Source organism: Oncorhynchus mykiss, chromosome 16, assembly GCF_013265735.2.
Source record: "Oncorhynchus mykiss isolate Arlee chromosome 16, USDA_OmykA_1.1, whole genome shotgun sequence".
Taxonomy (NCBI): Eukaryota; Metazoa; Chordata; class Actinopteri; order Salmoniformes; family Salmonidae; genus Oncorhynchus; species Oncorhynchus mykiss.
In genome coordinates this window covers 66689062-66713136 of record NC_048580.1, presented here as the reverse complement: position 1 = coordinate 66713136, position 24075 = coordinate 66689062, and the positions used below count along the sequence as shown (strand labels likewise).

Below are 24075 nucleotides of genomic sequence, written 5' to 3'. Positions count from 1 at the left end.
CCAGCGACCGTCAGCCAGCCAGCAAGAGAGCAACCGTCCGCCAGCCAGCCAGCCAGCGACCGACCGTCAGCCAGCCAGCGACCGACCGTCAGCCAGCCAGCGACCGACCGTCAGCCAGCGACCGACCGTCAGCCAGCCAGCGACCGACCGTCAGCCAGCCAGCCAGCCAGCCAGCGACCGACCGTCAGCCAGCCAGCGACCGACCGTCAGCCAGCCAGCCAGCGACCGACCGTCAGCCAGCCAGCGACCGACCGTCAGCCAGCGACCGTCAGCCAGCCAGCCAGCGACCGCCAGCCAGCGACCGACCGTCAGCCAGCCAGCCAGCCAGCGACCGTCAGCCAGCCAGGCAGCCAGCAAGCGACCGTCAGCCAGCCAGCCAGCCAGCGACCGACCGTCAGCCAGCCAGCCACCGACAGCCAGCCAGGCAGCGACCGGCCGCCAGCCAGCCAGCGACCGACCGACCGCCAGCCAGCGACCGACAGCGACCGACAGCCAGCGACCGACAGCGACCGACAGCCAGCGACCGACAGCCAGCCAGCGACCGACAGCGACCGACCGCCAGCCAGCCAGCGACCGACCGACCGCCAGCCACCGACAGCCAGCCAGCGACCGACCGCCAGCCAGCCAGCGACCGACCGTCAGCCAGCGACCGTCAGCCAGCGACCGACCGTCAGCCAGCGACCGACCGTCAGCCAGCCAGCGACCGACCGACCGTCAGCCAGCGACCGACCGTCAGCCAGCCAGCGACCGACCGTCAGCCAGCCAGCGACCGACCGTCAGCCAGCCAGCCAGCGACCGACCGTCAGCCAGCCAGCCAGCGACCGACCGTCAGCCAGCCAGCGACCGACCGTCAGCCAGCCAGCGACCGACCGTCAGCCAGCGACCGACCGTCAGCCAGCCAGCGACCGACCGACCGTCAGCCAGCGACCGACCGACCGTCAGCCAGCGACCGACCGACCGTCAGCCAGCCAGCGACCGACCGCCAGCCAGCCAGCGACCGACCGCCAGCCCCCGACCGTCAGCCAGCCAGCCACCGACCGCCAGCCAGCCACCCGCCCTCAGCCAGCGACCGCCACAGTTTTTTACAGAATTCGTAACATATACATTTAGCAAATTCTTAACATTTAAAATGTTTCTGTTAAATTTGTAACATATCATAGAAAAGGGTGATGGACATCTACAAATGAATACATACCATATGAATTGTAACATCTAAATGGAATTGTGGATTTACATACAGAATACAAAATGCTCTGAGACCAGGTTGCTTTAACATACATAAGGTGTATTAAAGTCAGCTTGCTAGCTGTTATGTTTACATTAATCTCATCTGCATGATGTAAACCCAGCAAAATAAACATCCTCTCACTGTCAACTGCGTTGATTTTCAGCAAACTTAACATGCTGTGAGATGTTGCCCCACTCTTCCACCAAGGCACCTGCAAGTTCCCAGACATTTCTGGGGGGAATGGCCCTAGCCCTCACCCTCCAAACCAACAGGTCCCAGATGTGCTCAATGGGGTTGACGTGACCAGACTCTTCGCTGGCCATGACAGAACACTGACATTCCTGTCTTGCAGGAAATCACACACAGAACAAGAAGTATGGCTGGTGGCATTGTCATGCTGGAGGGTCATGTCAGGATGAGCCTGCAGGAAGGGTACCACATGAGGGAGTAGGATGTCTTCCCTGTAACGCACAGCGTTGAGATTGCCTCCAATGACAACAAGCTTAGTCCGATGATGCTGTGACACACCGCCCCAGACCATGACGGACCCTTCACCTCCAAATGAATCCCGCTCCAGAGTACAGGCCTCGGTGTAATGCTCATTTCTTCGACGATAAACGCAAATCCGACCATCATCCCTGGTGAGACAAAACCGCGACTCGTCAGTGAAGAACACTTTTCCACACCAGTCCCGTCTGGTCCAGCGACGGTGGGTTTGTGCCCATAGGAGAGGTTGTTGCTGATGAAGACCTACCTTACAACAGGCCTACAAGCCCTCAGTCCAGCCTACTGCAGACAGTCTGAGCACTGATGGAGATAGTGCATTCCTGGTGTAAATCAGGCAGTTGTTGCCATCCTGTACCTGTCCCGCAGGTGTGATGTTCAGATGTACCAATCCTGTGCAGATGTTGTTACACGTTCTCTTCCACGACGAAGACGATCCGCTGTCCGTCCTGTCTCCCTGTCTTAGGCGTCTCAGTAGACATTGCAATTTATTGTCCTGACCACATGTGCAGTCCTCATGCCTCCTTGCAGCATGCCTAAGGCACGTTCACGCAGATGAGCAGGGACCCTGGGCAAAGATGTCAGTCAGTAGAAAGGCCCCTTTAGTGTCCTAAGTTTTCATAACTGTGATCTTAATTGCCTACCGTCTGTAAGCTGTTAGTGTCTTAACGACTGTTCCACAGGTGCATGTTCAATAATTGTTTAAACCCTTTACAAATGAAGATCTGAGGTTATTTGGATGTTTACGAATTATCTTTGAGAGACAGGGTCCTGAAAAGGGGACTTATTTTTTGCTGAGTTTATATGCTACTTCAAAATGTAATGGAGATTTAAGTGAAGAATTGTATGCTAAGGAACTGCATGATAGTTATGTAAATCCTGCCATAAAAATCAACTATAGCAGCATTTATACAAACTGTGGTGGTGGATTCTCTTTACATTCAAATAGTATATGCAATATCTGGCATGCTTAAGTTGAGGTCACTGTATTCGGCAAGGGGCACATGCACAAGATAAGCGTCAGCATTGTAGAGTTACACAGGGGGCAGACGAATGCAGTTCGCCTAGTTTGCTCTCATGCTCATGTCACACAAACGGACCACAGCTCAGTCACTGTGTTAAAACTTCATCAGCACATTTCACAACACTTTCACAAAAATGTTTGACATTTCTTTGATATTCCTACTCGTTAGTTTACTGCAGTGGTTGTTGACCTTTAGAAAATAGGTATCACTGCACTTGAACGGTATAGGCTTTTTGGTGTCACGTGAACAAGTCGTGAAATGCCTATCTTGCCAGCTCTAAATCCAACAATGGCGAAATCAACATCAATGATAGCACTAAAAATAACAAGGTGGAACAAAAACGCGCAAGAAATAAAAACAGGAAAAATAACCTATAGTCAGGGCCAGTTTCAATACCATATTTGTAAACAAAAGTCATGTGATTTGTAGTTATATCATTGTTGTAATTCTCTTAGATATGCAGAAGTGCTGGATGTGATACTAATATCACAAATGACACCTCCCTGCTGCCTTCTGCAGGCCTAATACAAAAGCTGGAGCAACCCCTTCCACATGGAGGAAATATGGCTGCAAGTAATCTAACAATGCATTTGATATGCTGTAAATCAGGGATCATCAACTAGACTCAGCTATGGGGTGATATTTATTGAGAGGATGGTCAGGGGCCGGAACATATTTACTAATCATTTGTAGACTGTAAATTAACCGCAAGAAGCCCAAATCGATATATTTGACTAAAACAATCATTATAAACAATTGCTTACATTTGTATAAAACCACATCTCCATCAGTCTATTAAAGAAAAGCCACAGGATGGTTCTTCAAACAAGTTTTTTAAAAATTAAATGTGAATCTTTGTAGCTACTATTTAAGTTACTACCCGCAGTCAACTTGTGCAATACGTTAAGAGATAAAGCAGATTGTGTTCAACTTGTGCATTACGTTAAGAGATAAAGCAGATTGTGTTAATTTCACCAGTCATATTGGAGCGGCAGGGTGCCTGGTGGTTAGAGCGTTGGACTAGTAACCGGAAGGTTGCAAGTTCAAACCCCCGAGCTGACAAGGTACAAATCTGTAATTCTGCCCCTGAACAGGTAGTTAACCCACTGTTCCTAGGCTGTCATTGAAAATAAGAATTTGTTCTTAACCGACTTGCCTAGTTAAATAAAAGGTAAATATTATTTTACATTATGAAGCTTACCATATAGTTCCCCAGAACAGTAGAGTTATAAACAGGAGAAAGCAGGAGATGGTGAGTCCATAGTGTTCTACATCTATCGGCGAGTCTGTTGTGCAACACACAAGGTATAGTTAAACTTGTACGCAATTCATTACTAAATGTTTGCCATCTGATTTCTTACGATGGCTTCCTACCAGAAAGAACCAGGTGGGTTTTTTGACTGGCAGCATTTAAAATGTACCGGACCCCTATGCATTGGATGCGTAACCTGATTAGGACATCCACCCACCGTGCTCAGAATAACAGAAATCACATTTATATTATGGTAACTCTCATTAACAGAACGTGTAAGTAAAGGATGGAACAATGTGCGGTCCTCTTTACCTCATTCTGATGCACACTTTGAAGACGTTAGAATAACTGTCCACATTACTTTTCCTCGGCCAACAAGACGAGTAACAAACAGCAAAATCACTAGCCTGTCGATCTACAATAACGCATAGTAGCAAAGTTAACCTATTCTATTGGTCAGCTTGTCGAGAAAGAAATAGCCTATTCCAAACAGACACGGACAGTTGTGGGTTGATAGATCCCAAATTCATACAACCAGTAGGACTAGGATAAAATGTTTTGTTGAAAAGCAAAATGAGTATGATGCAACAGATAAGAACATTTAGCTTCAAAATGTTGATCAACTATTTCTTGACACGTGCACAACGCAGCAGGCTACACACGATTTTCATTCCATAAAGCAATTAGCGGAAAAATAGTTTTCAAAAGCGCACTGCACATTCGAGAGGTTTCATGTGACATAAGAAAATATCTGTTAGGAATTTAGAAAGAGGGGAGATCAAATATGCAACAACCAGCACGGGTTGCTAATATGACTAGGATTAACATCAACTAGCACGGGTTGCTAATATGACTAGGATTATCATCAACCAACACGGGTTGCTAATATGACTAGGATTATCATCAACTAGCACAGGTTGCTAATATGACTAGGATTATCATCAACTAGCATGGGTTGCTAATATGACTAGGATTATCATCAACCAACACGGGTTGCTAATATGACTAGGATTAACATCAACTAGCACGGGTTGCTAATATGACTAGGATTATCATCAACTAGCACGGGTTGCTAATATGACTAGGATTATCATCAACTAGCACGGGTTGCTAATATGACTAGGATTGTGCCTTTGGCTACTGGACAATGAAAGAAAGTTGATATAAATGAATTGCCTCTACAGATAGGGTCTGATTTTGGCTAGGCTACTTTGAAGCAAGGTAAAACATGCCTCATAGTGTGCTAATTTTTCCCCGGCTAAAAGCCAGCTTTACCGTCTAACGGAAACCCTGGCCATAAGTCAACGCATCCAGAGATCTTACCTGTACAGTTGCCATTTTTAACCCCCCCCCCATGCTGCACAAATTCATTAATTTGCACAATTTCTGGTTCACTTTCACTGTATAATGAGCTGGATTTGCCCATCTTTGCAAATGGTCATGTTAGTTCTCGTTCGTTAGCATTTAGCTAACAGTGTTTTGGATTTTGCTATTAGATTGTCCAAATTTAGTTAGCATTCTGGTAAGAGGCCAAATTGGCTGTTCTTCCATTTTTAGCACCCCATTGTGTGCTGTGCCGGTAATACCGGAAATCCCAGGATGAGAGAAGGACCGTATTAAAATCTGGATACCGCCCAAGTCTAGCGTGGATTATGCATGGGAATCCTTGAGCAAATTTCCTAAATTAAATAACTTGCTGTCAATTTCCTAGTGTTAACAGTCTTATGTCCAACAATGCCACAAACAATCTAACATGATGCAAATAACATGCTATAAACAATCTAACATGTGTTGTCTATACAAAAGGAGTAGACGACATTTCAGCCATTTTTAAATAAAAAAGGGTATATTTGATGTCCCTATGCACTGTTCTGTAACGCCATAAATGAGTTACTTTGATGCCATTTAAGTTGCCAGCCCCTGTGTGAGAGGTAACACTAGGCAGCTAGTAATGTGAATCCTGAGCTATAGGTCTACAGCCAAGCATGGCATTGAGGCTAAATTTAAATCTCATCACCAGTTGCTTGATCACATGTCATTTCGTTTCTCAGATGCAGCTGCCCAAAAGATTACACGTCCAAACACCCAAACCTGGAAGCAGAGGTAGAGCAAAGAAGTAGCACAAATAGCTGTAGTAGCCACTCGAAGGTCTATTTATAGCATACCATTCAGAGGAATATGACAGGGTCCCTGTATGGAGAAGATATGCAGACTGGTCACAACCAGGCATTAAAAAAAATAATAGTTGAATATACACTACGTCAGACAATGCTCATCCTATCATGTTAACCAGACTTTACACTTCGGATGAGACTTGTGAATGGAAAATGTCTAGCTAGCTAGCTCCCCCTCCCACCGGACATTCCTTCAATAGCTACTGTAAAATCTCAGTAGATTAGTAAAGTATACACACCACCTACTCACCACTAGCATAAGGGCAATCGTTTGGGCTGATGACAGAACGTAAGCTTTCATCTTCATGTCTTTTGTCCTACTATCAAGTGATTCCAGCTATTCTATAAAGAACATGAATGGCAGTTATTTTAAACTGTAAAGTTAAGGTAACCTAGTGGTTAGAGCATTGGACGTGTAACCAAAAGGTTGCAAGATTGAATCCCTGAGCTGACAAGGTAAAAATCTGTCGTTCTGCCCCTGAACAAGGCAGTTACCCCAGTGTTCCTAGGCGGTCATTGAAAATAAGAATTTGTTCTTAGCTGACTTGCCTAGTTAAATAAAAGGTCAAATAAACATAATTCAATCAGAAATATGGTGACAAATGGTTGGTTCCTGAAAGGTACAGAAGATGCCTACAGTGATTGTGTACTAAGAAACCAGGAGCGCTAGTGAAAAGTCAGAGTAGCTAAACAGCAACCTCCCTTCCTCAGAAACCATTCTAGAACAAGAACAGACTGGAGCCAGTTGGTGTGCTCCGGGCGGGGGAGGTGGGCAGGCATGGATACTCACACACACAGGAGCAGGGCGAAGCCAGCAATGTACTCATTCCTCTGGGCTCTGAACAACTTCATGTGAATGTGATCTACAGCCACTGGGTTGTTGGTCAGGTCCACCTTCTCAGTCACACTGTACTTTCGCACCTCCCTGAACGCATCTACATAGAAACAGAGACAAGAGCATGGGAAAACTATGGAAGACTAAAGTGGTGTGGGTTTTTCCTCGGCCACTACACAATTTGTGATCGTGAGTACAATTAACAATAAATGATCAAAACCTGTGAACATAAGTTGATGTGATATGTTGGGTGTAGACCACACACACTTACCAATTAGTAAGAAAACTAGAATGGCAATGGCTACAATGAAGGAGGTGTTTCCATAATATGCGATAGTTTGAACCAGACGAGATTTGAAGATCTTACTCCATCTGCAAAGATACATTCATTAAACATTTGAAAGTGAACACAAGACTTGAAACAACTCATCTTATACCGAGACCGGTTATTGAATGGCAAGAAAGAATCACTCCATTAAAAAATTACTGTTGTGTAACCCAACCAAATCTCAAGGTAATTCACATTTTGACTAAAGGCTATTGGGTAATATCTTTTAATGTTTGCAATTCCCACTTTGCAATAAGACTTGCCAAGATCGCAAATAATTCAGTGATTATGTGATCAAATCTTTTTAAGCAATAGACGAAATACATGTTTTTTTTATTTTTTTATGGCAAATTAGATACTGCACTAGTGGAATTAGACTATGTGCATGGAGACGGTTTGTTTTGACCAGTTGACTGCAGAGGGTGGCTCACCTCTTGGGGGAGATGAAGGGCACACACAGAAGCAAAACAAAGAAGACCTCCGCATAAAGGAATGTGGCCACGGCTGTCCACTGTAGACTCATGTTGATCAGATAAGATTCTGTGAGAGAAAAAAAATGCATTCGTTAAGCAAATAAAACATAAGAAAGTAACGCTCTTGTTGAAAACAACAACACTACCGTTATCCAACATAATTCAAGGTTATTAGTGTGCTTGCTGTAAACTTTCAAGAATTTTAACATCTTCCATTACCATAAACATACTTTTGGACAGTTGAACACGACAGTCTAAATCAGGTCATTCTATCCTTGAATTAATGCTGGCACAAAATGTTCACATAATTTCAAGGAGAATGGAAAAGAGACAGCAGGACAGATAGGCCTACTGCTAGGAAAGCTGAGTGACCTGCTGTCCACCCCTGCCAAAACAGACTTATATTCAGTCTGAAAGAAGTTGCCCTAAAGACGCAAGAGTCTCAACAAGACAATGGTGAATAAAATGATATTTTCACTTTACCAGTTGTACATGCTGTTGGTCCTTTTGGCAGCAGGAAGTGGAGATGACTTTCCTGTGGATATTTTTTGTTCACCCGAGGGTAGATTCTGTCGCTTGTATATTTAATATCCTGATACTCTGCACGTGATGCACAACATGTAAACAACCGAATGTAACTAAACTTCGTTGACCGAAGCACATTTCCAAGCAAATTAGCTGGAAGCGATAAGTGAAATTTGCCAGCTGTTCGCGTGGAACAACTTTCGATCTGTGGTTTGGTTAAGCTAGGCCAGCCATGGTTTACATATTGTGCAAGGTGTTCGTCACGTGCGAATTGCATCAGTATTGTAAATACAAACCGATATACAGACCAGCGTGCTGGAAGTCGGGTTAATAACAGTTCCCTGTAGATATTTTGTCTCAGATTACCTCCGACACACGGACAAAATCAGCGGACAACAGGTAAAGTAAGTTAAAATGATTCCACTCGCATATTCTAAAAAGAGGCGGTGTCTTGCTGCCCATGGACTACTTAATTTTTATTTAACTTTATTTAATGAATCAGTTAAGAACACATTCTTATTTAGAATGACGGCCTACCCCGGCCAAACCCTAACCCGGGTGACGCTGGGCCAATTGTGCGACGCCCCATGGTACTCCCAATCACAGCCGATTGTGATACAGCCTGGAATCGAACTAACGGAAATATGCAAAAAAAAATGCGACAGCGCGCCAGTATGATCTCGCTAGCTCCGCCCCCTCTTTGCCTGTTCCCATTGTGACTAATTTGTTCCCATTGGAAACGACAGGCTGTGGTCCATCTTTGGTTAGTTATAAACATCTTTGACTACACTGGTAATACTTGCAATATGTAGAAATCGCGCCGCTATTTTCTGGTTGCTAACATTTTTGTCGTTCGCCTAATTGCAGTGTGACAAAACAAGCAACCGTGTAGAGAACCGTCGCCCAAAAAGTAAAACATTTTAACTTTAAGAAACCTGTCACGCTGTCTGTCATTCAGCCCCTGAGCAAGGCAGTTAACCCACTGTTCCCAGGGCAACGAAGACGTGGGTGTGGATTAAGGCAGCACCCGCACCTCTTAATTCAGGATGGGTTTGGTTAAATGCGGAAGACACATTTCAGTTGAAGACATTCAGTTGTACAACTGACGAGCTACCTCCCTTTCATCAATGATGGCTAGTTAATTATACAAGTTGGTAATAGCTGCTAACTAACAAAGGTCTCTACAGTGCAACCACTTTACTCAGATATGGGCCTAAATATTTTTGTGCGACCTGGTATGTTTTATTTAGGAGCTCCAGCGCGCATAGAAAAACATTTAGGCTTTTATTAACTCAAACCTCATTGTGCTTCCAAATGTGACGCACACGTGCTTCGCTAACCAGCCAACTGTTTGTAATATCTGGCTGGACATTACGTATAAATTACTAGTAGCTGGAAGTTTGGACAAAGACCAGACCTTGCAAACACGAAATAATGACGTAGATAGCTAAATATGCTAGTTAACTAGCATGCTAGCTGGATTTCGAGCAATGGTTGTGACTAAGTTACCTGCTAATGTTCAGCACAGGCCTAATAAAACTCACTTTATGCAACGGTTAGCAGTACTCACCTTCAACACTTCAATTATTGGATGCACGGAGACTGGTCTTCCTATAGGGATCTCGACCGCTGAGGTATATCAAAACAGAAACGACGCGTAGTTCGCTTGAGCGCTAATTAGCAAAATGCATTCTTGAAGACTTCCTAGCTAGTTACTTCCTACTTCCGGTGCCAGCTCATCTCATCATGAGACGGGGGTAAAGGTTAAATTGCCCCATACTACAGTATAGTTGAGTCAGAGATGCATTCCAGATACTGATATAGATCATCTTTGTCTAAGGTCAGTTAAAGCACAAGACTTCACATCTGCTTGGTGAAAGAGGGCACAGATCAAAAGTCCATAAAACGAGGTTGGGCAATCTAATCTATTTTAGAAGGTTTCCACTTTTACCACAGCCACAAATACTTTTTCGTACAAATTCATGAAAACAAAAATGTACTTTTTGGTCATAATTTAAGGTTAGGGTTAGGCATAAGGTTGGTTTAAAATCACATTTTAAGAAGATACATTGTAGAAATGGGCGGGAATTATGACTTTGTGGCTGTGGTAACTAGTGACGACCATTTTAGAGGTTTGTATCCTTCCATAATAACATGCTAGTGGGCCCTCTGTCAACTAAAATGGTCTGGTAAGTGAAGAAATATGTTGTTGTTTTTTACTAATACATTACATATCATTAAATAAAAGGCAAATAAAATATTTTGACATCTAAGCATGTTTATCTGAGAAAGCTTGAACCAACATTGACAATTTTGTAAAATATTTCAATTTGCATGACAAACTAGGACAGTTATTTAATTTCATACATAGTTATTAGGCAATAATTACACACACGTCTCCCAAATCATGATTTTGTCATGTGTAACAGATGTGAAACGGCTAGCTTAGTTAGCGTGGGCGCTAAATAGCGTTTCAATCAGTGACGTCACTTGCTCTGAGACCTTGAAGTAGTAGTTCCCCTTGCTCTGCAAGGGCCGCGGCTTTTGTGGAGCGATGGGTAACGATGCTTCGAGGGTGACTGTTGATGTGTGCAGAAGGTCCCTAGTTCGCGCCCGGGTATGGGCGAGGGGACGGTCTAAATTTGTACTGTTACACATGCGCATTAACCACCGGTGTGATTATTACCTCTCAGGGTTTAGAGCTTGAGGTAGTCACCTCATACAAGTGCTTGGTCTTCAAAGCACCTGGGTCGCTCCTCTTTTCAGTTCGCTGCAGCTAGTGACTGGAACGAGCAGCAATAAACAATCAAACTGGACAGTTTTATTTCCATCTCTTCATTCAAAGACTCAATCATGGACACTTACTGACAGTTGTGGCTGCTTCGTGTAAAGTATTGTTGTCTCTACCTTGCCCTTTAGCTGTTGTCTGTGCCCAAAAATGTTTGTACCGTGTTTTGTGCTGCTACCATGTTGTAATATGGTGTTGCTGCCATGCTATGTTGTTGTCTTATAGGTCTCTCTTTATGTAGTGTTGTTGTGTCTCTCTTGTTGTGATGTGTTTTGTCCTATATTTTTAATCCCCGTCCCTGCAGGAGGCCTTTTGCCTTTTGGTAGGCCGTCATTGTAAATACGAATTTGTTCTTCACCGACTTACCTATTTAAATAAAAGGTTAAATAAAAAACATTCAAAGCTGACATAATAAATATTGTTCAGTAGAGGGCGCCAAATGATCATGGACTGTCTTCAACCCAAATAAAAGTCAACACATATACATTTATTTAGCAGATGCTCTTATCCAGAGCAACTAACAGGAGTAATTAGAGCTAAGTGCCTTGCTCAAGGGCACACCGACAGATTCCCCCCCCCCCAATCGGCTACAGATTCGAACCAGCGACCTTCCGGTTACTGGCCCAACCCTCTAAACGACTTTTGCTTAGTTGGGTGTTGAACAAACACATCAAACGTTTTTAAAAAAAAGTGAAATATAGGCTGTGATAGATTTACATTAAAGGCTGATATTAGTGTTTCAATGCATCACACACATAATACAACTAATAATTAAACACTATTCAACAATCTTATGGGGATTAAATAATACTTGTTATAAATGGGTAGATACGGAGCAGAAAAATATTTTTTAACAAGAACTCATGTTAATGTTGTATAGATAAATAGTAAGGCAACAGTGTAAGGAAATATTTTCTGCAAAGGAAGTTTCAACTCCTGATCTGTTACATGTAAACTAAGCATGATTAAAAGATAATGTAATTCTCTTCATACAATACCCATTCGCAACCGAGGCAAACATCTCCAACAGATCTGCTAGTATAGGAATTTCAATTAAATTAATAGAAGGCATTTGTAATAATTTTCCTTTCAACATCACTTTGGCATGAGATGCAGGCATGGTATGCCTTCAGACGTGAAGCACTTTCTTTAGCATCCTTTTTCCTTTTCAGAGGCCCTAGGAACAGAGAGAAAATGGAACACAAAGCACCAGTCAGATATTGTTTTCAAGAAGAGATCTTTGTTCTGTCCTAAGCAAATACTATAACAACCGTATCAAAACAAAGAACATGTTATTGTCTCACATGAACTAATGTGAAAATAAACATTCTCCCTAGGGAGAACTTTAGAACTGTATATCTTACAGCTCTGAAAATAGGGTAGCGAAAAGCTCAAACACTGAATATACATATATATATATATATATATATATATATATATATATATATATATATATATATATATATATATATATATATATATATATCAGTACCAGTCAAAAGTTTGGACACACCTACTCATTCCAGGGGTTTTCTTTATACATATGGAATCATGTAGTAACCAAAAAAGTGTTAAACAAATCAAAATATATTTTATATTTGAGATTCTTCAAATTAGCCACCGTTTTTCATTAGAATTAACAGATGTGCCTTGTTAAGTCAATTTGTGGAATTTCTTTCCTTAATGCGTTTGAGCCATTCAGTTGTGTTGTGACAAGATAGTCTTATTTGGTAAAAGACCAAGTCCATATTATGGCAATAACAGCTCTAATAAGCAAAGAGAAATTACAGTCAATCATTACTTTAAGACATGGAGGTCAGGAAATCAGGAATATTTCAAGAACTTTGAAAGTTTCTTCAAGTGCAGTCGCAAAAACCATCAAGCGCTACAATGAAACTGGCTCTCATGAGGACCGCCACAGGAAAGGTAGACGTTACCTCTGCTGCAGAGGATAAGTTCATTTATTTACCAGCCTCAGAAATTGCAGCCCAAATAAATGCTTCACAGAGTTCAAGTAACAGTCACCTCAACATCAACTGTTCAGAGGAGACTGCGTGAATCAGGCCTTCATGGTTGAATTTCTGCAAAGAAACCACTACTAAAGGGCACCAATAAGAAGAGACTTGCTTGGACCAAGAAACACAAGCAATGGACATTAGACCGGTGGAAATCTGTCCTTTGGTCTGATGAGTCCAAATTTGAGATTTTTGGTTCCAACCGCCATGTCTTTGTGAGATGCAGTCAGTGAACAGATGATCTCTGCATGTGTGGTTCCTAACATGGAGGTGGTGTGATAGGGATTTGCTGGTGACTGTGTGATTTATTTAGAATTCAGGGCACACTTAACCAGCATGGCTACCACAGCATTCTGCAGCGATATACCATCCCATCTGGTTTGCACTTAGGGTTACTATCATTTGTTTTTCAACAGGACAATGACCCAAAACACACCTCCAGGCTGTGTAAGGGCTATTTTACCAAGAAGGAGAGTGATGGAGTGCTGTATCAGATGATCTGGCCTCCACAATCACCCGACCTCAACTCATTTGAGATGGTTTGGGATGAGTTGGACCACAGATGGAAGGAAAAGCAGCCATCAAGTGCTCAGCATATGTGGGAACTCCTTCAAGACTGTTGGAAAAGCATTCCACATGAAGCTGGCTGAGTGTGTGGAAAACTGTCAAGGCAAAGGGTGGCTACTTTGAAGAATCTAAAATATTTTAATTTGTTTAACACTTTTGGTTACTACATGATTCCATGTGTTAATTCATAGTTTGTCTTCACCATTATTCTACAATGTAGTAATAAAAATAGTAAAAATAAAGAAAAACCCTTGAATGAGTAGGTGTGTCCAAACTTTTGGCTGGTACTGTAAGTCAAAAACTCTTAAAGGCAGTGTACTGTATCATTTCCGACAAAAATGGTTGACTTGATGTTTATCCTGATTTTTTCCTCCCCTGATATTCACTTGTCTCTCACTCCCAGTTTATCATGAAAAAATTGTAGGCAAGCCGATGTTACTGGTTTGACTGGGATAGTTGTCTTTTAACATTGATGGACAATAGCATCTCTCGACATCTCTGTCACTACAGGCGATAATTCTTCGTTGGAAAAAGATGCAGGGATAAGAACGGCCTTATGACTTAAACGGATGCAATAGTGCACTGGATCACGGTGATAACACTCCTGGTGGTGCTCTGCACCAAGTGTAATATTACAATGTTAACATTCTGTTAGCTCTACTTATAAAGGGACACAGGATTTTGTACTTGCATTACAATTATACTAAACACAATTATAAACGCAACATGTAAAGTGTTGGTCCCATGTTTCATGAGCTGAAATAAAATATCCCAGAAATGTTCCATATAGACAAAAAGCTTTTTTCTCTCAAATTTTGTGCACAAATTTGTTTTTATCCCTCTTCGTGAGTATTTCTCCTTTGCCAAGATAATCCATCCATCTGACATGTGGGGCGTATCAAGAAGCTGATTACACAGCATGATCATTCCACAGGTGCAGCTTGTGCTGGGGACAATAAAAGGCCACTCTAAAATGCGCAGTTTTGTCACACAACATCGTACAACAGATATCTCAAGTTGAGGGAGCGTGCATTTAGAAGGCAGACTGCAGGAATGTCCACCAGAGCTATTGCCAGAGAATTGAATTATTTTCTCTACCATAAGCCGCCTCCAACGTAATTTTATTGAATTTGGCGGCAGTTTGTCCAACCGGCCTCACAACCACAGATCACATGTAACCACGCCAGCCCAGGACCTCCACGTCCAGCTTCTTCACCTGCGGGATCATCTGAGACCAGCCACCCAGATAGCTGATGGAACTGAGGAGCATTTCTTTCTGTAATAAAGCCTTTTTTTTGTGGGGAAAAACTCATTCTGATTGGCTAAGCCTGGCTCCCCAGTGGGTGGGCCTACACCCTCACAGGCCCACCCATGGCTGCGCCCCTGCCCATTCATGTGAAATCCATAGATTAGAGCCTAATAAATTTATTTCAATTGACTTGTTTCCTTATATGAACTGTAACTCAGTAAAAGCATTGAAATTGTTGCATGTTGCGTTTATATTTTTGTTCAGTATACATGAATTAAGACAAAATCCAGAGGGATGGAAACCAGCTCCAGTTTTATAAAAGTTTTACTAAAAGAAGTATTATTTGTACAGAGGCATTCGTAAAAAGTGCAAACTAACCATGATAACTATCTTTTTCTTCATAAGTTAATTTCATATCACACAGATATAAATGCATCCAACGCTGAACAGTGATGTGGGACAATAAGACACCAAGTAGAAGCCAGTGGCTCTGTGTCAACATTGAAGGCAATGAACGCAGACAAATTCATCCCATATTGAACAGCTGCTAATAGTCTTTCTGAGGAGGAACACAACGATAACCTCATCATACTGAGACCAGATACTATTTCTTAGGTAACTTAAATAGGTAACATGTAAGTGTTCATTAATTATTCCAGCATATGGTGGTCAGGTCATTTCTCAGAGGCCAAAAGGCTTGGGGATACTGTAGTAAAATGTTGATGACTAAATAAAATATGCTTTTGTCTGAGAGTGTACAGAAATAGCTAAGTCATGAACATAGTAAAAAATGTCAGATAAATACTTTTCTTGATCTAAACTGTATCAATTAGTTTTTCCCCCTGATATTTCACACTGAAAAACAAATTGTGAGAAATATCACCTCCCTTCTGAATTCCATTTGTAAAGCATTTTCAAACTGGCTTTAATAAGTCTATCAATTCATTTGTTTAATGTCAATGATACTAACCCAGACTTAAGATATAATTCTATATACAGGCCTACTTATTTATGCATTTTAAATGATATGAATTGGCTGTAGGTCAAAAGACTATGAGCAGCTGTATCTGAATTTCTAACCCAATCCAACACCAACAGCCTGAAGGTAAACAAAAACTAAATAAAACAATTCATGACAAAAAATAATTTTAGCTGCCTAAAAATACAGTATATTGTCCTTGTCAGCTTGATGATTTTAAAGAAACCATTCTTGCAAAATCTAAGCAAGTATGCTCAATATTCTCTGGTAACATTGGGATTTAACTTCGATTTAAAGAGAAAAGCCCCTTCATTTAATATGATAATAAAGCAGACTTGAGTGTAAAAAAAAAAACACCCACAACTAATGCTTTATCATTTGATACTTGTCCAGTTTACTCTGTGTTTTTTGCTCAGGGACAAACACTTTCCACTTTGACAAAAAACATGAAAACATTCCATCAACTCCAGTTGATATCTTAAAAAAAAAAGAAAAGACATCTCAGAGAACAGTTTGTATAAATATGAGCATGAGCATATTTCCACAAACCTGTCACAATTAGTCAAAGCAAAAAATGAAATTATAAATGTGATATTATTTATGCATTTTTCAACTTTTGTCAACAAATGATATCATTACTGTACAAATGAAAGAGAAAAGGCACAGCATGACCATTAGCTCAGGTGGTGCCCAAACTAGCCCGGCCCACCCTAAACTGGCCTCCATTTTAGGCGCCGTTAGGATGGGATTCGATTAGTTGGGTCTACACCCGAGGAGCTCAAGCGAGAGCAGACAGAAATACATTAATTCCGGAACACCTCAAACTCCTTTTCAGTTTCTAGGTTTATAGACATTTATAAAGTCGCCATGCCAATTGGAAGTCTTTCAACTATATTCCATTATAGTTCAGATGGACAACCATCTCTGCAGTACTCCACTAATCAGGCCTTTATGGTAGAATGGCCAGACTCTCTGTCTAAAGAGTTGTATCCAAGTAACTAGGTTTCTTGAAGAACATAACTTCAATTTAAAAAAAACAACTAAAGTTGCAGCTGTATTTTATGTCCTCTGGCAAGTCATCTAGATATGTGGTAAGGCTTTCTTTTGATTAAAAATACATTGTTTAAGGCAAAGAGGGGTCTGTAGAGAACTAAGTATTGAAAGCAAAGATATTCCCAGAGGCATGATTAACATGAACAGAATATCACAAGTTTTCATACTTCACCCTCTTGTGCTTTCAAAAAGTATTGAAACTTAGCAGACTACTGCACGAAAACGGAGTTAAAATCTCTGGCTACCCATTCCATTATAGGCAGAATACACTGATGGGTAGTCTGAGGAATAACAACCTTGGGCTATCTACAGAACTAAAATACAGCGATGCCGTACCCCTTCCGTTTGTATCAAAAAAATCTATTGATATGAAGTTCCCAAATTAAATATAAGTAGCAGAAAGATAAAGATGGAAGGCAAAGTTTGTTTTAGTCCAGATGGAAAAATAATGAGATTTGAAAGGAAGAAGAGAAGGACAGACAGGATTGCAGAGCGCTCATTTCACCAGGACTGACTTTGGGAGGAAAGCTTCCGTCTCCGAGTCTCCAGCGCCGTCGGCCAGACTGTGGCTGGAAGAGGAGAGGGTAGCAGTAGACGGGGAGGGAGCAGCTGCTTTGGGCAGACTATACATATAGACAGCTCCAATGACCAGACCAGCACCCAGAGTGAAGAGGAGGTCCACGTGGAACCCAAAGAGGTAGACAGAGACGACAGTGGAGACGATGATGGAAAAGGAAGTGGCGAACCCCTTCAGGATGTTGTCTGCGTACTTCACTACCACCGCCACCAGTAAACCCCCAAAAGCCTGGTTAAAGATGACGCCCCATACCATGGGTGTGTACCCAAACAGGAAGCCCTTCTCTGCAATGGCAAGGCCATCGTTCCACCACATGCCCAACAGGCCTAGTAGAGTGCCAAATATGCCCAGCTGGATGTTCCTCATCCACACAGAGGCTGAACTGCCCTTAAGGATTTTCTCAAAGTACACTCCAGCAAAGCCAGAGGAGAGGCAGGACACTATCACTGCCACCAGTCCTTTGGCATAGTTCTGGCTCGGTCCAGTGACGGTAGTCTCCTTCTGTTTTCCTTCCTGCTCCAGCTGTACGATAGCAACCCCAGCGAACAGCAGGAGCAGGGACAGCCACTGAATCCGTGATAGGCTCTTCCGCAGCATCAGCACTGAGAAAAGAGCTGTGGTCAGAATTTTCAGCTGGTAGGTCACCTGGAGAAATAACCACAACATTCATTAAACCAAACAGCATTTAACAACATACATTTTGCATATTGCAGTCTAAAATCATTAAAAAATAAAAAAAATTTTAAAAAAAAGTTTTAAACTTACAGGAGGGTATGGGAAACAAAACAAAAAATGGCATTATAGGCTATTGTGGGGTACTCAAGGGGTTTATGCTTGTGGTAAAGTGATTTGCTATGAGATATCATAATCAAGGATGCGACGCTAGAAGAAACATATCTCATTACCAGGCAGCCAGAGCAACTAACCTGGAAAGTAGCTGCGGGTAAATTGGAGATAGCCACATACTGGAGGTTGTTCTGCAAGGTATAGATGAGGGCTGGGACAGCCAGTTTAAGCGTGTCCTTGTATTGGATGACAATGGAGTTGTACTGCAATACAATAAACTCCTTTAGGTTTCCTGGGAGAGGGAGAGAGCGAGTTGATTGTAAGAGACAGGTGAAAATGCAGACCACCACATTTACATTTTGCAGGTAGGTCATGTGTATTGACAACACAAATTAGCCAAGTATTGAACTTTAAAAAACAAAGCCAAAATGTTTCTGCAGTAAACACAATGTAAATGGAAATATTTAAGATGAATAAAGTTCATATTCAGTTAAGAGCAATTAACAATGCTTCCAGGGCTATATTCATTTGTGTACTGGTTGATGGTCAGTAGCAGAATTGTTAACGAATGTTATGGGTTGTTATGTCGTTTGATAGTGATTGACATCAGGGCTACTGAAGGTACAAGGACCCAGGACACACTGATTATTATTGTATTGATGACATTATGAACACCGATTCTACAGCAGCTGGCAAAGTCACTGTCTTTTGTTTTGACTTTGTACAAGATTCTCAGGCTGATGTTTGGAGAACATTGGGTACTGATTAGAATAATAAGGGCCTGTCTCCAATTCATGTTCTTTGCTTCTGCTCTGGAGGTGTTCTCCCTGAATTTTTGTAAAACATTTCTGTTTGATATTAACAATGACTTCGCTCCTTGGTTCCACCGAAAATCCCCATTACACACATTAACCCATTCTAGTAAGCTATATGGAATGTTTAATACTGGTCAAACCAAGCATAATTTTGCTATTTGATTTAGAATTTTAAGACCCCTTGAAGTAAATTTGAGAAATTACTCAGTACTTTGTTGAAGCACCTTTGGCAGTGATTACATCCTTGAGTCTTCTTGGGTATGACGCCACAAGCTTGGCACACCTGTATTTGGGGAGTTTTTTTCCATTCTCTGCAGATCCTCTCAAGCCCTGTCAGGTTGGATGGGGAGCGTCGCTGCACAGCTATTTTCCAGTCTCTCCAAAGATGTTCGATCGGGTTCAAGTCCGGGCTCTAGCTGAGCCAGTCAAGGACATTCAGAGACTTGTCCCGAAGGCACTCCTGCATTGTCTTAGCTGTGTGCTTAGGGTCGTTATCCTGTTGTAAGGTGAACCTTTGCCCCAGTCTGAGGTCCTGAGTGCTCTGGAGCAGGTTTTCAACAAGGATCTCTCCTTTTCTCCGTTCATATTTCTCTCGATCCTGACTAGTCTCCCAGTTCCTGCCGCAAAACTAAATAAACACAGCATGATGCTGCCACCACCATGCTTCACCGTAGGGATCGTGTCAGGTTTCCTCCAGATGTGACACTTGGTATTCAGGCCAAAGAGTTCAATCTTGGTTTCATCAGACCAGAGAATCTTGTTTCTCATGGTCTGAGAGTCTTTAGCTGCCTTTTGGCAAACTCAAAGGGGGCTGTCATGTGCCTTTTAATGAGGAGTGGCTTTCATCTCGCCACTCCACCATAAACACCTGATTGGGGGAGTGCTGCAGAGATGGTTGCGCATCTGGAATGTTCTCCCATCTCCACAGAGAAGTATTTAGCTCTGTCAGACTGACCATCTGTTTCTTGGTCACCTCCCTGACCAAGGCCCTTCTCCCCCGATTGCTCAGTTTAGCCGGGCGGCCAGCTCTAGGAAGAATCTTGGTGGTTTCAAACTTCTTCCATTTAATAATGAGGGAGGCCACTGTGTTCTTGGGGACCTTCAATGCTGCAGAAATGTTTTGGTACCCTTCCCCAAATCTGTGACTCGACACAATCCTGTCTGAGATCTACGGACCATTCCTTCAACCTCATGGCTTAGTGCACGTCAGAGCAAAAACTATCAACTGTGGGACCTTTCCAAATCATGTCCAATCAATTAAATTTACCACAGGTGGACTCTAATCAAGTTGTAGAAATATGATCAATGGAGGACGATCAATGGAAACAAGATTCACCTTAGCTCAATTTCAAGTCTCATAGCAAAGGGACTTATGTAGTAATAAGGTATCTTTTCATTTTTAATACATTTGCAAAAATGTTTAAAAAAATAACACTTTTTGCTTTGTCATTATAGGGTATTGTGTGTAGATTAATAATTGTTTAATCCATGTTAGAATAAGGCTGTAAAATAACAACATGTGGAAAAGGGGGAAGGGGTCCGAATACTTTCTGAATGCACTGCACATGTGTGAGTCTCACCTTTACCCAGAGGCGTCATATTAGTTTTGTAGCCCAAACTGTTCAGACAGAAGTTGGCAGATCGGCTGTACCGACTTCAGATAAGTCTCAAGACGCTTGTGGGGGTCGTAGAGCAAAACAGAGAACACCCTTTGTGTTCCTGAGTCTCATCTGTTCACCATAGTTTGTAGGCCAAACTGTTCAGACGCTACAGACAATTATGAGAACACCGATTTCCGTGATGTCTCATGGTCTGACAAACACCGCTCCAGCTCTGCCGGCAGATGCGGAAGTGCGACAGACAGTAGGGGATTTAGATGCATCAAATGCAAAAACAAACATATCTAGAGCTTAAACGGGCAGATTTTTATTGGGGATTTTGTATTATGCTAATTAAATTTCTGTAAAGGCGCGGACATCGACCTTAGGGGGTTTCAATGTTCAATAATTGAGGCTTACCTTTTCTCTGGAATAAAATGATGAGAAGGCAGGTAAGTACTTTGAGCACCTCTGCCATAACCACTGCAGAGGTGGTGAAGAAACGATCACCGGGCAGCGTACGGACATAGCGAATGCTGAGGATGAGAGAGGCATTCTGGACAACAAGGATGGCCAAACTGATGTATTTCAGCTTTCTGTTCACTGTAGTAAGAAGACAACATCAGATGACATCATTAGACTACTTTGCATTGCATAGCTGAAAATCCAAGTCAGTTGAACCAGATGAAAATCTATTCTCACAAGACATAGGCAGAGCATAGCTTTGGGACAACTTCGGGAGTCTGTGTATTGGTTGGAACCCCTCCGTCGTCACCCCCCAAAAAAGTTTCCTGTCAACAAAACCATATGTATAATCTCTAAGGATTTTACTTATCAGACATAACGTAAAGTTGTTCCTAGCTATCAAATAAACATCTGGGCCTCCCGGGTCACGCAGTGGTCTAGGGCACTGCATCGCAGCGCTAGCTGTGCCACCAGAGACTCTGGGTTCGCGCCCAGGCTCTGTCGCAGCCGGCCGCGACCGGGAGGTCCGTGGGGCAATGCACAATTGGCCTAGCGTCGTCCCGGGTTAGGGAGGGTTTGGCCGGTTGGGATATCCTTGTCTCATCGCGCACCAGCGACCCCTGTGGCGGGCCGGGCGCAGTGCAGGCTAACCAAGGTAGCCAGGTGCACGGTGTTTCCTCAGACACATTGGTGCGGCTGGCTTCCGGGTTGGATGCGCGCTGTGTTAAGAAGCAGTGCAGCCATGGCTTTCGACCTTCACCTCTCCCGAGCCAGTACAGGAGATGTAGCGATGAGACAAGATAGTAATTACTAACAATTGGATACCACGGACTTGGGGAGAAAAGGGGGTACAATTTTAAATGAAAAAATGTAAATAAAATAAACATCTGAATCCAACTTTTGTCCAAACTGTACCATATTCCTGCTGTGTAAACAGTCGTAGATTATGTGTTAAGAAGTCTTGCGTGGTCTAATGGCAGCCTGCTGTCTAACTCGGCAGGAATATGGTGTGGTTAGGACAAAACTTGGATTGTTACGTTTATTTGATAGCAAGGGATAAGAACGTTGCCAGCCAATATGGACGACTGGGTCACATCCATAGATGCAGAACAAAAAGAGTGGGTCCCGTCTCTGGCAACTGAACTGATAGAACAAACGACCAGCCGGCTTGGGTTGCAACCCTAGATGTATAGGGACTATAACTTGTGGAAGGAAGATATTAATCCAAATAACGTTTATGAAAATATGTCAATTGTTATTTGAATATGTTGTATAAAAGTGATAATGCCCTCGAATCCGGTGTTTGGAGGATATATTGGTACGGTTTGCCATCTCAGGCGTAACAACACCCGTGCCAATATATCCTCCAAACACTGGCTTCTCAGGCGTTATCACTTAAATACCATGGCTAGAATTTAACACATTTGCCGCTAGAACTGTGTTCAACATGCACTGAAGTAGATAGCTGGCATGTTTACCAGATAGCTACAGTTGTTGCCTTTGTATCCAAACAAAATTACTTGCTAGTTTAGCTAACCAAAACATCAGTCCTAGCTTGCTATTATGGAAATTGAATTCAACAATGCCAATGTTTTAAATTTGACTTTTACTTTCAAAAGCAAACAGAACATATTATTATTATTATAATAAACTACTGTGCTGATTTAAACCGTTCATTGTTTAAGTAATAAGGCCCGAGGGGGTGTGGTATACAGCCAATATACTACAGCTCAGGGCTGTTCTTACATAAGACGCAACTCGGAGTGCCTGGATACAGCATTTAGCCGTGGTATATTGGCCATATACCACAAACCCCCAAGATGGCTTATTGCTATTATAAACTAGTTACCAATGTAATTAGAGCAATACAAATAAATGCTTGGTCATACCCGTTGGTATAAGATCTGATAAACCACGGCTGTCAGCCAATTAGCATTCAGGGCTCGAACTACCCAGTTTACAATTATTAATATCTGCCTACTGTACGATAAAGGACTACTATTTTCACATGTTCCTACTAGTTGTCTGACTTGTATGGTTGGTTGATTCATATTAGTTACATTAAGGCGCAGTTAACTCAAACAGGTGTGAGGAGTTTCTGACCCCACCCTCACCTGGCTGTAAAAAAAAGAGAAAGACAAGTTCCACATCACCAAAGTTACAACACACACAGGCTCAATGCATGAAAGAGGCTATAGCTAACGTTTTGAATGCAACTTTCAGAGTCACACAAACACATATATATACGCTGAATAATAGGCCATATCCTCTGCCTGGATACTTTATTAATGAACTAGGTAGCTATTTTAAAATAGCTAGATACGAGCCACTGACACTGCTGTAGCTGTATAGTTAGTTAGCTAACGTTAGCTAAATGAGCTAACATGGATAGCAAATCAACACAGTACAGTCTGCTAAACATCATGCTAACTAGCAGCTGAACAAAATATAGTTGTACCTTCACTCTGTCTAGGAGAGGCTGTCTTCTCCTCTCCAACTCCTGTCCCTTGGCCGTTGTTGTTGCCCCCTGCCATGTTGGCATTGACGTTATGTGAACTGGAATGTGTTGTCACCTAGCCAGTGAGCTAATTCCTTGCCTTTGACTTTCACCTAATGTTAGCTAATTTAGCACTGGTAGCTAGCTTGCATCCAATTGCTGTTGCAGCCCCTTTCACACGTCAACTGACAACGAGTGCTAGGATTCCCAACCCCACTAGCTGAGCCATTCCACGTTACGATTAAAACACTGATGTGTTGTTTTTACTTCACAATCATTTCCTTGTTCGCTGGCACATTCACAAAACCCCCAGAGCTTCCAGTACAGATGATCCTATTGGTT

General features: G+C 42.4%; 2 protein-coding genes and 1 long non-coding RNA gene across 4 annotated transcripts in view; 1 reads left to right on the top strand and 2 right to left on the bottom strand.

Moving 5' to 3' along the window:
• Positions 1-10084, bottom strand: part of bcap31 (B cell receptor associated protein 31) — a 23364-nt gene extending 13280 nt beyond the window's left edge. The window contains exons 1-4 of one of the 2 annotated variants that reach the window (XM_036947588.1): positions 9915-10084; positions 7778-7886; positions 7290-7390; positions 6974-7118 (exon numbers count right to left, since the gene is read on the bottom strand). In XM_036947588.1, the coding sequence (XP_036803483.1) occupies positions 6974-7118; positions 7290-7390; positions 7778-7869 (338 nt within the window). In that variant the 5' untranslated portion in view covers positions 7870-7886; positions 9915-10084. Of the gene's footprint in view, positions 1-6973; positions 7119-7289; positions 7391-7777; positions 7887-8302; positions 8819-9914 lie in introns of those variants that run through there. The other variant, XM_036947587.1, reaches the window with a different exon arrangement.
• LOC118939570 lies at positions 6881-14499 on the top strand. Its single transcript, XR_005036590.1, has 2 exons — positions 6881-7207; positions 13564-14499. It is a non-coding gene; the product is annotated as an uncharacterized LOC118939570 (long non-coding RNA).
• slc35a2 (solute carrier family 35 member 2) lies at positions 11467-24075 on the bottom strand. The gene is made up of 5 exons (XM_036947586.1): positions 23695-24075; positions 21192-21374; positions 18499-18650; positions 17511-18217; positions 11467-12309 (listed from the first exon to the last, which is right to left on the bottom strand). The coding sequence occupies exons 1-5, from the start codon at positions 23768-23770 to the stop codon at positions 12282-12284; spliced, it is 1146 nt and encodes a 381-aa protein (XP_036803481.1). The 5' UTR covers positions 23771-24075; the 3' UTR covers positions 11467-12281.

What these genes read in the sequence shown, in the direction of transcription:
- slc35a2 (XM_036947586.1), bottom strand. Translation starts at nt 23,770, where the DNA reads ATGGCAGGGGGCAACAACAACGGCCAAGGGACAGGAGTTGGAGAGGAG. An exon ending in CTCTCCTAGACAGAGTGAAG is followed by an intron (nt 21,375 to 23,694) that starts GTACAACTATAT and finishes TTCTTACTACAG; the next exon opens with TGAACAGAAAGCTGAAATAC. An exon ending in ACGGAAGCTTTCCTCCCAAA is followed by an intron (nt 12,310 to 17,510) that starts GTCAGTCCTGGT and finishes CTCTGTTCCTAG; the next exon opens with GGCCTCTGAAAAGGAAAAAG.